At 37.8% G+C, this 18,191-nt stretch overlaps 1 protein-coding gene across 2 annotated transcripts in view; it reads right to left on the minus strand.

The window, feature by feature from the left end:
• TENM1 (teneurin transmembrane protein 1) overlaps window positions 1-18,191 on the minus strand; it is a 759,525-nt gene that overhangs the window by 263,036 nt on the left and 478,298 nt on the right. For both annotated transcript variants that reach the window (XM_044391612.3, XM_057314228.1), the window contains one exon: window positions 15,349-15,501. In XM_044391612.3, the coding sequence (XP_044247547.1) occupies window positions 15,349-15,501 (153 nt within the window). The remainder of the gene's footprint in view (window positions 1-15,348; window positions 15,502-18,191) is intronic.

Raw genomic sequence — 18,191 nt, forward strand, 5'->3', positions numbered from 1 at the left:
ATTCAATTTGGTCTCATTTCATACTGCCTTTATATTTTTCAGCCATCAACTCTTTCTCCACACCAAACACAGTTTAAAAACACACATGGTCTCTGTCCTTTGTGTTCGCTTGCTATAAAATTAACAGCCCATTAAGAAACACACCTGCAGTGGCTTTATTCAGAGGCCAATGCCTTCTAGCTTTTAACTCCCTAAAAGACCTCCATTATTGCTTTTTGTGTTAAGGCCAAGAGTAATAACTATTTTAAGAATGTTCACTGTTAACTGTTAATAATAGATTTCAAATGCAATTTTGAACATAATTATGTATTACAGGACACATAATTTTGTGGAATTGACATTTATAATAAAATATGCCCTTTGAGATGATAGATGACCAACCGAGGACCTTATTTTTCACTGAAAGTTACTTTTTCCCATGTGAGACAGAACGGTCTTGTGCCCAAAGGATTGTTTATGCATTTAACTCTTAAGGTCCTGGAGCTGACAGATGTCTTCAAAGAGCAGACAATTAATAGACCGTGTTTATGCAGATACTTCTGTTCTCAACTTAATGTTCAGTTTGTTCAATCGCTATCCTCATCAGGGGCTCTTATCACTTCTTAAAATGCATCATGTGGTTGTTCAAACACTATTATAAATATAAAATAATTTAAAATTAGGTTCTACAAGCACTATTTTAAAGGTGCTACAAACAGCATTTAATGAATGCAGACACTGTCATTTTAAAAAATCAGGGCAAAACTGGCTGATGGACATTAACCTTTATATATGAGCCTTACCAAATGCTACACCATGTCTTCCTTCTGCACTTTATAGCATCATATACTGCATAATGAGGCTACTTAAATGTTATTCACTAAATCAAAAGAAACTTGTGAAGTTGTGTTGTTGGAGCTTCCTGGTTACTAGCATTAGTAAATATCTGAAGCATATATACTAAGTCATTTACAAAAATGATTTTAAAAGGTGGTCTTACCCTTTGAGAGCCTGCATCATAGTTAAAACAAGATAGGTGAAGAGACATGACAACATGAATGAACATGTGGACTATAATTTAAATAAAAATAGCATAGCAAGCTAGCTGCTGCAATTTGGTATTAAAGAGAAATTCTCACAGCTTGCAGATGGAAAATTTTTCAGCCTCTAACCTTTAGAGTTGAGTGCATCAGAAAGGGGGACGTCTCCCTGTTAGCAATCTACATCACTAAATAGCCCGCTCCATTTTATCTTCTCTCGAAATTTGTTACAGGTTACAACATAGTGGTTCTTAGTTAATTTACTATTTCATTTTTTTTCCTTAATGTAGCTCAAAGGGGAAAACTAAAGAGAAGAAAATGACATGCAGACAAACAATACGGAATGTGATTTCAGGAAGACATTCTGCGCCAGGATAAGGAAGTGGAATAATTTTGGCCAAACTTAACCTGGACTTTGATCCCTCATTTGCAAAGTGTCAGCAGCGGTCCTAAAATACGGCACTAAGGTAGGGATTTTGTAGCATGAATGTTTTAATTGTCATTTAATCACTTAGATTGCTACAGCATATCAGAAGGTCCTGGAAGACCGTATTCTTCAGGGGCAGAACACTCCCTTGCAGAAATGTAAGAGGAAGAGCAAACAGCCACGGATCATATCAAACTGTGCAGTACTGTCATTAGCACAGTCCCACCAATATCCACCAATTTAGTTTGAGCTAAACACTCTCTTTATAGCTTGCAACACAGGCATCAACTGCTGAGTGGGAAAAACCAATGGCAGATGGGCCGTGTGGAAGGATGGCATGCTAACGGACAGTTGCTTAGTTCAAAAGGAAAAGGTCAAGCTACCTGGAAGGTAAATACAGAGGCCCGGAATTGGTGACAGACACTGTGTGCAGTGGCTGTATTGACTAAACCAAGACTTCATTATCTCTAGACTCAGACACATACCTGAATACTAAGAACATAATTATTAACAAAATTGTCCTTATAAGATAGGGGTAAGGAACTCTATTCTGGACATACACGTATTTATTTTTTCTATTTAAGGTAGCTAGACTGGATTTAATCATCCTGCACAAAACTCGGCGCAACATGAGTAGAAGACACTGACATGTGGTCATTAAAAAGATTCTCATATCAGGTCCTCATGTAAAAATGACCAGGTTAAAGGCTGTGGTATTGTCCGTAATAGCAATCTTAGCAGTCTTTTAAGGGGTTTGCAAGTTCCATAAAATGTATCTAAGCAAAGAAGATACCGGCTTTATTAACTGAAGGGAATGTTGTCCAAAGGGATGAAAAAGAAACATGCCTTAAGATTATATTTGCCCGTCATGTCATCCTATGGCATGTCCCAAACCCTCAAAAGATATCAACAAATACCTTTGGTATGGCCTTTCACCTGAATTAGTCTTAGTGTGTGTCTCATGTGTTAAGTACCGTCTCCCTTCTGTTCCTTCAAACACAGTAATTGTTTCATAGTTAACAAATCATTATGAAATTTAGAGTATCAGTGCTTGGAACAAAATGAGGAGGGGAAATGAACCCCGAATTCCTGTGATCAAAAGCTGTGAAGAGATATAAAGGGGTCAGTGAAAACCTATCCTACCCTTCCCATCTAAGAAGTAGCCATGTATAATTTTCTTTATATGAACTGTTGAAGAAAAATATGTATTCAACTCAGTTCTTCAGGAAGGGATTTTCCAGACGGTGTATTGCACATGTTTTTTTATATCGGTTCTATAACCCAGGAGTATGCAGGAGAAAGAAAAGGAAGAATGAACCTTGTACCTAGTAGGAACTTGGTAAATATTGTTTCGATGAATTAACAAACTAGTAATCTTGATAACTTATTTAGTAATGTTGATCATTTATTTTGACATTTTGGTACAAGGTTTAGTGGGAGGAAGAACTGAAACATCTCCACACGGAGACCTTTGGGGATTAACTGAGAATAAAATGTGTTTAGAAATAAAATACCTCTGCCTTCCTGACACTGATAATAGACAGCTGATTGTGTGGGAAAGTCCATTAGTGAATATTACACTTGAGAAATACATTAGTGTGTAAGTGTAAACAATTACGTCCAGACACTGAAAGACTTCAGACTCCAGTACAGTAGCCCCTCTAGTATTACATGCATCTTCCCAGACAGAAGTGAAATGGTATTGTTAAAATCTCACCATTAATTAAAAGGCGAATTTTGAATTGCATTTGACCCTGTGTATCTGTTTGTTGAACATATTATTGTTTAAAAGACATAATTCTCATCTTAGAAGTATTTCTTCAAGTTCTGTCATAAGGATTTCCACTTTCCTAAAAATTTTTTTTAGATTTCACAGTTCTTCCGGTGTGTTACAATGACCACTAAGTAGTATTCACAAACATTAGTTTCCAAATTTCAGGCTCTCCTGACTTGATATACAATCTCATACTGTGAAACACAAATTGTGTTTGCAGAATGTCAGTCTGTGGATTATTACCAATGGTACATGAAGTAGTCAATCTCTTTGAATTTCATTGGTAAAAACTTGAACTGACTCAGAATCATGGGTCAACATGGTATAAAACACCTTCTTAAAAGAAAATAGTATTGCCACTAGCAAAAAAACCCCAACAACACCATATTCAAAGGTTAATGAATAAATATGGACCATGCAATGAAAAGTCAAAAAAGGAAATTAAAGAAATGATTTCCACTTATAATATCATCAAAAAGAATTAAAAAAAAACTTAGGGATACGCTTAAAAAAAGCTGCAAGTTGGGGTGCCTGAGTGGCTCAGTTGGGTGAGTGTCCAATTCTTGGTTTCAGCTCAGGTCATGATCTCAGGGCCCTGGGATGGAGCCCCACATTGGGCTCCATGTTCAGTGGGGAGTCTGCTTTGAAGATTCTTTTTAATTTTTTTAAAAAGATTTTATTTATTTATTTGTCGGTGGGGGGAGAGAGCACAAGCAGGAGGAATAGCAGGCAGAGGGAGAAGCAAGCTCCCCGCTGAGCAAGGAGACTGATGTAGGACTTGATTCCAGGACCCCAGGATCATGATCTGAGCTGAAGGGAGATACTTTACCACTGAGCCACCCAGGCGTCCCTGCTTGAAGATTCTTTCCTTCTCCCTCTGCCCCTCCCCAACCCAGCTCACGCTGGCTCCCTCTCTAAAATAAATAAATAAATAAATAAATAAATAAATAAATAAATAAATAATCTTTTTTTAAAAAGTTGCAAGACTTGTACACTGAGAAATACAAAACATCATTGAAAGAAATTAAAGAAGGCCTAAATAAATGGAAACACCCATATTCATGGACTTTAAGATATACTATTATTAAAATGGCAATACTTCCTAAGCTGATTTATGGATTCAATTCAATCCCTACCAAAATTCTAACTCCCATTTTCCAGAAATACACAAGCTGAGGTAAAATTCATATGGAAATTCAAGGAACCCAGAATAACTAAAGCAATCTTAAAAAAATAAATAGGAAAACACTGGAGGCCTCCCACTTCCTGATTTCAAAACTTATTACAAAGCTACAGTAATGGTACTGGTATTATACGGTAGATATATAGATCAAATGGAATAGAAGTGAAAATGAAGAAATAAAACGTCATATTTATGGTCAACTGAATTTCAACAAGGGCACCAAGATAATTCAATGGGGGAAAGAATAGCCTTTTCAACCAGTGAACTGGTGATGGACAAGTGGATATCCACAAGCAAAAGAGTGAAGTTGAACCACTCCCTCATGCCATATATACAAAAATTAACTCAAAATGGACCAAATATCTACATTTAAGAACTAAACCTATAAAATTCTCAGATGAAAGCACAGGCATAAATCTTTGTGACCTGGGATTTGGCAATAGTTTCTTAGACATGAGATCAAAAGCACATACAACAAAAGCAACAATAGATACATTTGACTTCTTCAAAATTAAAAACTTTTGTGCCTCAGAGGACATCATCAAGAAAGTGAAGAGACTGTCTACAGAATGGGAGAAAACATTTGCAAATCATATATTGGAAAAGAGACTTGTATTTAGAATACATTATGAAGACTTAACAAACTCACCAATAAAAATACAAATAAACCAATTGAAAAATGGTCAAAGGATCTGAATAGATGTTTCTTCAAAGAAGAAATACAAATGGCCAATAAGCACAGGAAAAGAGGCTCAATATCATTAGTCACCAAGGACATGCAAGTTAAAACCACAATGAGATACCACTTCATACCCACTAGAATAGCTAAAATAAGAATGATAAACAATAACAGGTGTTGACAGATATGGAGAAATTGGCACCCTTTTACCCTTGGCCTCTCAAAAAAACTGAAAACAGGTGTTCTAATGAAAACTTGTACATGAATGCTTATAGCAGTATTATCCATAATAACCAAAAAAAGTGAAAATCCACAAAAGGTCCATCAATTGATGAGTGGATAAACAAAATATGATATACTCCCACGGTGGAATATTATTCAACCATAAAAAGGAATGACATATCAGTACATGCCACAACATGGGCCAACTTTGAAAACATTATGTTAACTGAAAGAAACCAGACACAAAAGAATACATATTATATGATTCCATTTATATAAAATGTACACATAGGCAAATCTATAAAGACAGGAAATAGATTAGTGGTTGCCAGGGGCTGGGGAGAAGTGGGGATATGGGGTAACTGCCAACGCCTATGAGGTTTCTTTTCGGTGTGATGAAAATGTTCTAGAACTAAATAGTGATAACGGCTACACAACTCTGAATATGCTAAGAACTGCTAAATTGCACACTTTAAATCAGTGAATTATACAGTACGTAAATTATAGCTCAATAAAGCTGTTCCAAAAGATATGGTTCTAAGCTCTAAATTGGCATGCAGAGCTTGCACGCGCGTGCACACACACACACACACACACACACAATCATGAACTGTCATAAGAGTTTTGATGTGTTTCCAAGTGGTTTTAGATGGTCACCTACTACCTAAAAGCTGAACTATCGCCTGGCCAGTATTTTAGAACATGTAATTGGCAGCACACGGCAGGGATGCCTCTTTTCTATATTTTTAGACAATGCTAGATGTTAGTTCTATGTAGATTATTAGGATCACATCTTCTATACTGGGATGGTGGCAGGAGGGCTTGACATGGCTCAATTTATCCAGCACCCACTTTTGTGTCTTAGAATGTAAGTCCCCAGAGACAGGGAAGTCATGGCTGTCTAAAATCTTGACATCAACCTACCGGGCATTTGATACAGGCAATTATATTACGGCGCACCTATCCCACAGTTGAGAGTACTGAGGGGGTTGTACAGCTTCATGTTCCAGGCCTTGGGGAAAAGCAGCAGCCCGCAGGGGCACCGGTTCTCATGGGTTGTCCTATTTGCTATTGCCTTTAATTTCTATCTTTAAGGAACCCGGAAAATCTTCAATAATATCAAATTAAAACTTCTTCTCACAAGCAAAACTCACTACGTGTAGTAACAATAATACTGGGGCGCCTGGGTGGTTCAGTCAGTGAAGCATCTGCCTTCGGCTCAGGTCATGATCTCAGGGTCTTGGGATCGAGCCCCATGTCCATTGGCTCCCTTCTCAGTGGGGAGTCTGCTTCTCCCTCTCTCTCTGCTGCCCCCCCCCACTCATGCTCTCTCTCTCTCACGCTGTTTCAAATAAATAAATAAAATCTTTAAAAAAACCCAGTAACAACAATAGTAATACAAAATCGGGCTAGATAGTAGCATCCATGGAACACTTACTGGGTCCTCTTTTGGAACTCCTACCTCTCATTTCCACAATATCAAAATCTCATACTCAGTGTGCCATAAAATTCCGTGTCCCAGTTTCTCTCTGAGGCTCCTCCCTCCTCTTTTCTCTTGTCCAGACTTTGGTCTCTTCACTCTCTCTTTTCTTACTGGCATTCTCAATGTCTCCCTCTCTACTGGTTTCTTATTCTTCATCTTCAAACAAGCACAAGTCTCTCTTTAAAAAAACGAAAAACAAAAAAACAACTAAAATGACCCAACTGCCCCTCAACCTAGTTATCATACTATTTATCTCCTTCCTTTCCTTGCCAAGCTGTCTCCATCTGCTGCCTCTATTGCTTCATTATCCATTTACCACTTAGGCTATTACCATCTGCATTTTCCCCCACTACTCTATTAGTCCATTCTCCTAAATATGCGCTCTTTAAGGTCAACTTGGATTGATTTTTCTGGTTTCTCAAGGCCCAGCTCAAACTACTTCTATAATAAACAATCATCTTTTCATCTTTTGTCTTTTAAGCCTCTTAATCACCTAAGCATCCTATCTCTACTTCTGTATGCCAGTTGGTTGCATGCGAGTTTGCATTGTGGGCATGTATGCGTGTTTCCTCTAGCTCTCCTGTCGAACAGGATGTTTCTCAAGGGCAAAAGCTCTCTTCTGCTTCATTTGTGAGCATTCTAGAGTATTTAGTACAGTTAAAATGGCATCTTGACTCACATAGCACTAAAAATCATGAACTTTTATGCCTGTAAATACTAAGGTTTCAGTTTTCTTCCCTTGATATTATTTTCATGGAGAGGTTGGGTGATAAAGATACCTTCTGTGGGATATATAGTGGACACAGCAAAAGGCAAGGAAAACAACTAAGGGAAAATGTAGTTACAAGAAGAGTTCAGAAGTAAAACCAGAGGCTCATGGTATTAGAAAGGTGAAAGCCAAGAAAGGATATGTGATTATAATCTACGGGAGCGCCGAAGTTACGCAAAGGGAAATGTAGACTTGTGCATTAAATCCTGGAACTCTAAGATTTTGTTTTCAAAAGCACATTTTATATATGAGAATTACCTTTGACTTCATGCAAAAGTGAGTAAATGTTTGAACTTCCTCCAAAAATAATATAGGCGGAAAGATATAAACAGATACTCAACAGAATTAGGAACACACATGGTTTGTGAATTTTCTACAATGCACTGTTTCTCTCAAAGAACTATGATGGTATAAAGATGCTGTGGGAAGATCCCTTAGCTTCTGAAGGACTACTCCAGGAGGATCAATATGCCATTCCATAGTACACCACCACTTAGCGCCCCTGTCAGGTGTATACTGCTAGGCTAGAGGGACCACAGGAAAGGTGTCTATTAGTTAAACAAACAAACAAAAGTAAAATGAGGATTAAAATGAAACAAGAAGGAAACATTAAACATATATGACCAAGAATATTTAACATGAATTTTTTATACCGTAAATAAGTTTGCCTTTTAGCATAGTGAACCCTTCCCATAAATCTGTTTTAGAAGTCAGGTCTCCAGTATGCTTTAGAAAAGCTTTTGTTAAAACTGAAGTATATTGATAAAGTGATTTAATATAGTTGAAAACAAGCTGCAGCACTCTAGCTGGGCCCCCTGAAACCTTGTATTAGAGAAACATCTATATAGCATTATAGGAAACATTTACTGTAATTTGCCATCAATCTTTAAAAATAATAATGTTACGCTCCCAACATTGTTGTCTTTGTTAGTGCATTACTACTATTTTATTCATGTGGTTTGTTGTGCTTATATGAATTATTCCCAATTCTACCACAATGTCCTGGGCTCTAATATCCTTTAAGTAAAAGATACTGAAACTATGGGTTGACTCAAAGGGCAGCTGAGTGCATTTTAATATCCACATGTCCTATGAACCAATATTGAAGAACCACAGAGTTATACTGCAGGACTGTGTTCCATCTGAACGTACAGTGATTACCTGGGTGGGGTTGGTGCAGTTCTTTACTTTGTACCACAAAATGACCCTTTACCTACTGGCTGGGCCTGTGAAATAAATGTCAATGAAACTATAAGTAAATCTGAAATTCAAGCTTTTACAAGGTCCGCAATCATCATCAAATAAATTGCTCCCAATATAAATATGCTGCAGGTAAAACAAAACAAAACACCTCAACAACAACAAAGCCAAAAAACAAGTAGAACACACACACACACACACACACACACACACACACCCTTCTCCAGCTGGGTCTACAATGAAAGGAGGTCATCAAAAGTACTTTTGGGCTGTTAACTTTCAGTTCCCAAGGTGTGTGGGTGTTCTGCTTTGAGGAGTAGGGAGAGTCTTCTTGAACCCAGGTCTTTGGAGGGAAATGTAAGATTTGCAAAGTACTCTTACGGAAAAGATATACATTTGACCATATGCATGCAGATTTTTAATCAAGACAGCTGCTACTTAAACAACTGGCCTTGAGAAAAGAAGTTTTAAAAGAAGAAAGAAGAGGCTCCAGGAAGGGTCTTGGGCTAACATTTAGGAAAGACTAGATCCTCCTTTCAGCTGTGCCTGTAGTTATGTCTGTTATGCAAGCCAAGTCTCTTAACCTTCTTGTGTTTTCCTTTTCAAGTGTAAAACAAGGGTAACAATAGCTGCTGCGGCATAAAACTGTTCTGTGGATAAAAGACATTAAAGTATTTTGAAATTGTAAATGCTCTCTAAGTGCAGACTGTTATTGTTACATAGATGTCAAAAATCCAAACTTACAAGGCAGAAAACTGGGAATTAATTCTTTGAATTACAACAAAATTCTCTGCAAGTAATTTAATGGCAAAGTGGCTTTCACATTTTACAGACATACGTTTCAACCATTTTCCAGGAGTGTACACGCCTTTTGCAAAAATAGGTCCACTTTTATTCAGAACGGCTAATTATTCTTCCTTAACTGCAGAATTCGAATTCACTGACTCATAATGTACACAGCTGGAGGGGACCTTAGAGATAAGCCAGTCCCACAGAGCATCACCCCTTGTTTGTCAAAGCTTTAGCAGCTGGGAGGAGAATGGAGGGCAAAGAAAGAAAAGGTGAAGGCAGGGGAAGTGTGACAGGAATCTGACCCCCCCCTTCCATTTTATCTGGAGAGATGTGGCTTTCATCTTTCATTTGTGCTTCGGGTAAGATATAATTTGCAAAATGTGTTTCCCTGCCCACTGTATTCCTCTTCCACTCCCTGAAAGTTTTAAAGCTGAAGGAGAGCAGAATTTGCCATCCCACAATATGATTCTTTGATGTAAGGATCATCTTGAAGAAACAGCAGACATAAGAAAACCGTGTAAAAGTTCCCCTTTTGTCGGGACATTGACATTTATAAGGGAAATCGCCATCTGTAAGGGTGTCTCCCTCTCTGTACCAGGAAGATGTGCATAAATCTCTAGAAACTCTTATCAGTGGAGGAGAGGACTTAAAGCTGCCTACCAAGCATACTCTAGCTCACTGTGCTTGGCCTGACCGGCTCCTATAACTGGCTCCCCGCACCCCCAACATCTTTTGTCTTTAGCTGGAGATGGTATTTAAGGTGGCGGCCTGGGCCCTTCCAGGAGCTACTCTGTTTTCCTGGGTCTCTCCTGTGTATGCAGGGGGGGCGTACAAGTTATTAAACTTGTTTTTCTCCTTCCTGTTAATCTGTTTTCTTTTTCAGTACAGCAGGGGTGGGTGGGTGCCTCAGCCAAGAACCTAGTAGGTGAGAGGAAAAATTATTTTTCAACCCGAACAAAGCCAACTCCCTCCTTTTTCAGATAAGAAACTGGAGCCCAGAAAGGTGAAGCTCTAGTCATTGCTTGGTCTGGGCTAAAGCATCTTCAGGACAGGCTGTAGGCTGTGTCACATCAATCAGCTACATGTTGTTTCTATGGCCATATATCCAGCAGACATTGAACTAGAAAATACCTTTTTCCCCCCCTTCAACTTTGTGGTGACAGATCTTATAGAATGAATTTAAGAGAAATGCCACTTTCCCCCAAGGCCAGACTTTTGCAAACATTATAAAGGACATAAAGGCTGACTTGAGTATCCTTTAGCTCTGTCTCCCCATCCACCCTTTTGGTTCCTGTGCTCTATTTTGGCATCCAACCTGCAGGAATTCAGTACCATCAACTACCCGATAAACGTCTTTATTCTGATGACAGCTGACAATGTTGGACTTTATCTGAGCCCTACGCTCCTGGAAAACTGCTAGTGAAGAAATCCTCCCAACATTTGTTTTCCAAAACCCTCTCACTCTTTTATGTTTTAGGAAATGGCTTACAGCAAAGCAAACAAACAAAACCCAAAAACAACTCCATTAAAAACCCCTTCCCCTATGACTTATTAGATATGGTCTCTGTCCACCTTTCTCACAGCTCCCATAAGAACTGCAGAAGACTCCTTTGTTGACCTGTAACAAGGCCAAAGACGGACCTTTCCCCTTTTGCTGGAGCCTGCTGAAAGACCAGAGACAGACCGTCCAGTTGCCTGTTCTTTGTCTCATAAATAATCAGCTAAGATTACAATTATTTGTTCCCATTCAACTAGCTAGATGTGGACATAAACATTTCCGGCTCAGCTGACTGACTGAGACTTCCCCTGAGTACAAGACAATCCCAAATGTAAATCATCCCACATGTTCCTTATCTACTCCTCCTAGAAAAGTCTAAGGCAAAATCCATTCTGCTCAGACACTCTGATCTTTCGATCTGGACTGCTTTCCCTATTGCAATAGCCTGAATAAAATCAATTTCCCTACCTATGCAGTTTTTGTCTTTGATACTTCCTTAGAAAACTCTTTAGCAATTTATATGTTTAGTTTGTGTTATATTATTTCAATAACAGATGAGAAAACAGAAAAGGTGGAATCAAATGTCCTCGTTCTAGTTCAGATCTCTCTGTGTGTTCTTGACCCTTCTGGATCTCAGTTTCTTCATCTTAAAAAAAAGACATTGGATTTGATAATGTTTAGGATTTTAACATTCCATATTAGTTGATAAATTACATTGTAATTATTTTTAGTTCAATTTATGGATGTTATGTGACAGGTCTGGGACTAAGTCTTTTACTTTTTTCTATCCCCTGCGCTGTTTAAAGCAGTTGTTACATGATGTTTATTAAAGAGAAAGAGTTATGACTAGCTTGTAGGCTTTTAAGGTAGTTGGGGCTGTTTTAGTATAATGCTTTCAATTCTATAAATGTTTACTGAACAACCGACAGCTGGCTTTCCTGGTACATTCCAATATGTGATTGTGACTTTTTTCTTCCTTTTGAAATTAAATTCAAATTATTCAAGTACATTTCAAAAATAAAACCTTAGCAGGCTAAATGTCTATAATCAAATATTATTTTCTTTCATTTGGAAAACTAAGTGGTGAGAAAGTTCTTTAATCTCCTAAGGAGAAGTAGATATATATAACTACTGCTAATGGGGAACCAATTCCAGCAGAATGTGATTTTTTTTTACAGTGCCATTCTATTTATCCATCACTTTGACGATGAAGGTGATGATGATTACAAAATAATAGATGTTAAACTGTGAAGTAAAGAGAGATCAAACTTTAAAAGGAGAAAACATTTAAATCCCAAGAAGGCCATCTTTTGTGGGGAAGCTGATAGAAGTTCGAAGCAGGATCTACAGTACCTAACCGGATGTCAGTAAACTCAAGGTAATTACCAGTTGGTCCAATAATAAGTACTGCTAAATTTAACCATGTGCCTGGCACTGTGCTTTACAACCATCATCTCACTTGTTCCTCAAGACCAACTTATGAGACAGGTACTATTATTATCATCTTTGTGTTGCAGATGAGGATAGTAGTTCAGCAAGGTTGTACCAATTCATTGCCTGAGGTTAGAGAGCCAGGAACTGACACAGTCAGTGTTCAAAGCCAGATCTGTCTGACTCCAGAGTCCAGGATCTTAACCACAGCACTACAATGCCCAGTCCTCGAGGGGTGTGAGGAGAACAATGTAAAAAGGATTATCTGGTTTTTAGTTTTATATTTTAACGCACACAGCATCATTAAGACAAGCTTCTACAATTGTATTTATGGGGTGTGTGATGTCTAGAAAATCATAACAGGATACAGCTGACCAGTTGAAAATATCCTTTTAGGTATATCACATCTTCCACAAGGTTTGGTTTAGTATACACATGGCATTACAAAGCAGGAGCTATGTTTTTACTTGCTGAGTGATATGCAGTGAAGACCTAACACAGCAGTTACAGTTACAGTTACAGTTCAGGTTTTATTCACACTGCCACAGAAAGTCATTTAAGATAACAACTTGGTATATATGGCATCAACCCTTAACGATTTTTCTTAATAAAGTATTAAACTGGAATTGGTTTGGACTGTTTGTTGTTATAACCAAGCAGAAACTTAAAAACAGTTTTTCATTTATGAAACTCATTACAACACATTAAAATATGGCTGTATAGCATTTCTCTAAAAGCCATCATGAATAGACTCTGGGGCTTTGCTTTCATTGGATAAAGTGTCTTTTGTGGTTTTCATATACGTTTTGTGTGTTAATTTCAGTACAGTGTAGAGATAAGGCTCCGAAATCAGAGCACCAGTTTCTAGCTCTGTGACCTTGGGCAAGTTACTTAACCTCTCTGTGCTTCTGTTTTTTAATTTGGAAAATGAGGTCCATAATGTTACCTCCATGATATAATACATGTGAAGCGCCCAGATCAATTCTTGGCACATGGTTAATTATGCAATATATTTCAGTCATCATCAGCAAACTCCAGCTAACCCCCGGACAACACTGGGGTTAGGGAAGCCCATCCCCTCCCTCTCAACCCCATGCAGTCAAATAATCCTTGTATAACTTGTGACTCCCCAAAACTTAACTACTAATAGGCTACTGTTAGCCAGAAGCCTTACCAATAACATAAACAGTTGATTAACACAGATTTCCCATGTTACATGTTATATACACTGTTTTCCCACAATAAAGTAAGCTAGAAGAAAGAAATGTTATTAAAATCATAAGGAGGAGAAAATACATTTCCAGTGCTGTGCTGTATTTATTGAAAACAATCTGTAGAGAAGAGGACCTGGGCAATTCAAACCCATGTTGTTCAAGTGTCAACTGTGCTTTGTGGAAGGGAATTACAGATATCTGAATTAGAGTAAACAAATGAACATGCTCTGGTAACGACTATGTGATGACCTTCTGTCTTGCGTGTTTCATTTTCTTCAAACAGATAACTCATGATTTTCAAGTGTGAATGGCAAGAATCCCTAGGCACCAAATGGTGGCTCTTGCACTTGCACATATAAGGGAATCAAAGAGTAGGAAAGACGATAAGAGAGAAAAAGCCTGAGTCCAAGTGTACTCAGACCCTTTCCTCTGTCATCTCTGACCCTCAGCCCCTCTCAGCAGCAACAGTGGAATTGCTGGGAAAGGTCAGCCCAGGCTAGAGACACTATTTCTAAACGAGGACATAAAGGAAGCTGTATTGTGAATCAAAAACTAGGACAAATCATAATGTTCTCCTGAAACCTAAGCATGAATTTTTACTGAAGCATAGACCAAAGCAGAATTACATTTTCAAAAGCAAACAAAAACAAAACAGCAAACCCTACAAATAACCCCCCAAAGAAACTAAAACACAAGTAAAGATTAGTAACTCAAGCAACTACAAAACAAAATACCTTGTTTGTAACTCATCGGCCAAAATAAGACTGTCTTATCACCCCTATAAAATTTTAAGTTTCTTCAGGGTAGGGTTTGGGTCATTCATTCATTCATTCATTCACCTGTTTGTATGTGATCTCCTAAAAATATTTAGGATTGGGCTGGTTCTATGTTCTGTTTTCAATTTCTGCTTTTGGAATTCACATCCTGAAATTTTACATTGTTTGAGTCCCTGTGTGCTGAATCCTATTTCAAGAGAAATCATAATAGAAACTTTCAGCTATTTTCAATATTTATTTATTGAGACTAAGATCATTCAATTGAATAAGATGTTGGGAATGCTGGTATGTGACATTTATTGTAAATAAGTCAGGTAGCTCAAGCTTATGTTGGTTAAATTTAACAATTCAGTACTCAGAGTACTTTTTTCTTTTCTCCAACTGTGAAGAATTCATGTTCCCCAACTAGAAAAAAATTCATGTTCCCCCACTTTGACATAAACATTCACCCTTATATTAAGCATAAAAGGCTTGTTCTTATTATAAACAGAAGAAATTTCCATATACCCTTTGTAAAATGTTATATATAAACGTTGGGCTCGGACACAGAGAACTTAATCAAAATCCCATGTTGCTTCAGGGTAGTTATATGCGAAATGCAATTTCCATTGTATTGAAACCTCCATCCTGTAAATATTTATCTATTTTCAAAATTGCCTACATATTTGAAAAGTTTAATTGGTTTATACTCAAGGCACTAGAGAAAGGAAAATTTGCTTTCATAAGACATTTACATGTATTTATTCTGTCCACGCAGAGTACTTCTTTCGAGTGATCATGAAATTTAATGTGAAGTGAAACCATCCCAGCTTTGGTTCTAATGACCAGATTAGAAGAAAAGTAATCAATAATCAATAAATCAATCATTTTGATCACTGTACCTTTTTTCTCTGATTTATCGGAAACTTTTCCTCCAATTGGAGAGTAAGTAGTATCCATGGATTCGGTCCCTCTGTTCCCTTTGCTAACTCCATTTTCATAGAGCTGTCCTTCAACTGGTTGCAACTGCCAAGTCAGGCCGAACAAATGCACTGCTGCAAGAAAACAAGCCATACATGAACTTATTCCAAACTTGCTGAGAAGGTCTCTAAACCAGCTGTCCCTGTCCACCTAAATATGCCGTGACCGGTTTTCTTTTACTTAGGCCAAGCAGCTTGGAGTTTATACCTATGTCATACATGTAGCTACTTTTATTAAGTAGCTATTGTTAAAATGTTGAGGCTGCAGCTATCCCAGTGATAGATACTGGGGTACTAGTGAAGCAACCACAACGGGATTAGTCGCTGCTCCTCAACACTGTTATCCCTTCCTTTCCCATTTCCGTTGGTCGTGGAACCTTACTTTGTATATGGAAACTGCAGAGCAATGGTGGACAGGCTATCGTGAGAACATGGGAGGCCTTCGCTAAGCCAGTTTCCTGAGTGCCTAATATGCATAAGTTCCTATGATAGCTGCTACAAATGTTAAAATATAGATGCCTATTAGGGTAGGAGTTGGAAGTAATACAAGTTTAAAATAACTATTATATAATGCCCAGTAATTGACACAATACAGGTTCAACTGCTATCAGAGGATTAAAAAATACGTGTGTTGATCAGAGTGCAGGAAAATGGGTACTCTCATATACTCTTCATGAGAGTATTAAGAAAAACCCCACCCTTGTGGAGGGTAATGTGGCACCATTTATCAAAAAACCTTAAAATTTGGCTTACCCTTTTAGCCCACAATTCCATTTCTGAGTTAATTATGAATGTGTACAAACTACAAGGCTATCCACTGTAATATTTAAAAACTAGTAGAAAGTTATGATCAATCTAAATATTCATCAAAAGGAGATTAATGAGATAACTGATAGTATAAATAATAGAAGATTACATTGTTATTAAATCATGTTACAGAAGACTATGAACTGGCATGGGAATAATTATGATGCATCAAATGAAAAACATCAGGCTACTAAACAGTATGAATAGCATGATCTATAATGTGTGTGTGTGTGTGTGTGTGTGTGTGTGTAGACAAGTTGATATCTGGACAGAGAAAGGGCTATGGAGGATATATAACAACAAGATCACAACATGGGGGCTTATGGAGGATTTTAATTTTCTTTTTTAGGATTTATGTATTATTGATACTTCTTACAATGAACATGGGCAATGTCTGCCATCTGGGGGAAGAGGAATTTTTGTTTTAAAAGAAATGGTTTATTTTCTAGTTTCAAACAAAATAATCCTTACAAAACATTTTTAAAAAGAAAAGAAGTGGTTTACTTTCTGATTGCTGTGGCTAGAACTTTCATTACAATGTTAAATAATCGTGGTGAGAGTGGACATCCCTGTTTTGTTCCTGACTGTAGAGGAAAAGCTCTGTTTCTCCTCACTGAGAATGATATTAGCTGTGGGTTTCTACACATGGCCTTTATTATGTTGAGGTATGTTCCCTCTAAACCTACTTTGTTGAGAATTTTTATCATGAATGGATATTGTACTTTACCAGATGCTTTTTCTGCATCTATTGAAATGGTCATATGGTTCTATCCTTTTATCAATGTGCTGTATCACATTGATTGGTTTGTGAATATTGAACCACCCTTGCAACCTAGGAATAAAGTATCACCTCACACCTGTCAGCATGGCTAAAATCAACAACACAAGAAACAACAGGTGTTGGCGAGGATGCGGAGAAAGGGGAACCTCTCACACCGTTGGTGCGAATGCAAACTGAGGAAGCCACTCTGAAAAACAGTATGCAATTTCCTCAACAAGTTAAAAACAGAACCCTACAATCCAGCAATTGCATTACTCAATTATTTACCCAAAGAATACAAAAACGCTAATTCAAAGGGATACATGCAACCCCGTGTTTAAAACAGCATTATTGACAATAGCCAAATTATGGAAATAGCCCAAGTGTCCATTGACTGATGAATGGATAAAGGAGATGTGATACATATATATGATGGAATATTACTCTGCCATAAAAAGAACGAAATCTTGCCATTCATGAAGACATGGATGGAGCTAGGGAGTATAATGCTGAGCAAATAAGTCAGAGAAAGCCAAATACCATATGATTTCACTCATATGTGGAATTTAAGTAATAAAACAAATAAGCAAAGGGAAGAAGGAGAGGGAGGCAAACCAAGAAACACACTCTTAACTCTAGAGAACTGATGATTACCAAAGAGGAGGTGGGGGGGGGTGGGTCAAACAAGTGATGAGGATTAAAGAGGGCACTTGGGATGATCACGGGGTATTGTGTGGAAGTGCTGAATCACTATATTGTACACCTGAAACTAATATTACACTGTATGTTAACTAACTGGCATTAAAATATAAAAACTTAAAAAAAAAGAAGTGGTTTAAAGGAACAACAGATTAAAATTGGCTTGGCAGATCAGGGATGCTTTAATGAGGTAGGATTAGAGATGGACCTCGAAAAATGTGTAGGGCTTTGACAGGTGACAGCAATGGGTAGGGTGAGGGGGGCAGGTGGAAGAAAATATGACATTGTAAAGCACAGCACGCATTTGAGGCAAAGGAAGTTGCTGGGGTTGGCTGGAGTGTAGTTATATATAGATGGCATTGGAAGTTGAGGCTCAAAGGGAGGATTAGGGCCATATTGTGGAGGACGTTGAATGCCACACTTAGATATCTGGATTCAATTTATTAGGCAGCAGGGAGGCATTGCTATATTCTGAGCAAATGAGTGTTATGATCAGTTT

This window comes from Ursus arctos, chromosome X (genome assembly GCF_023065955.2).
Source record: "Ursus arctos isolate Adak ecotype North America chromosome X, UrsArc2.0, whole genome shotgun sequence".
In the NCBI taxonomy this organism is placed as follows: domain Eukaryota; kingdom Metazoa; phylum Chordata; class Mammalia; order Carnivora; family Ursidae; genus Ursus; species Ursus arctos.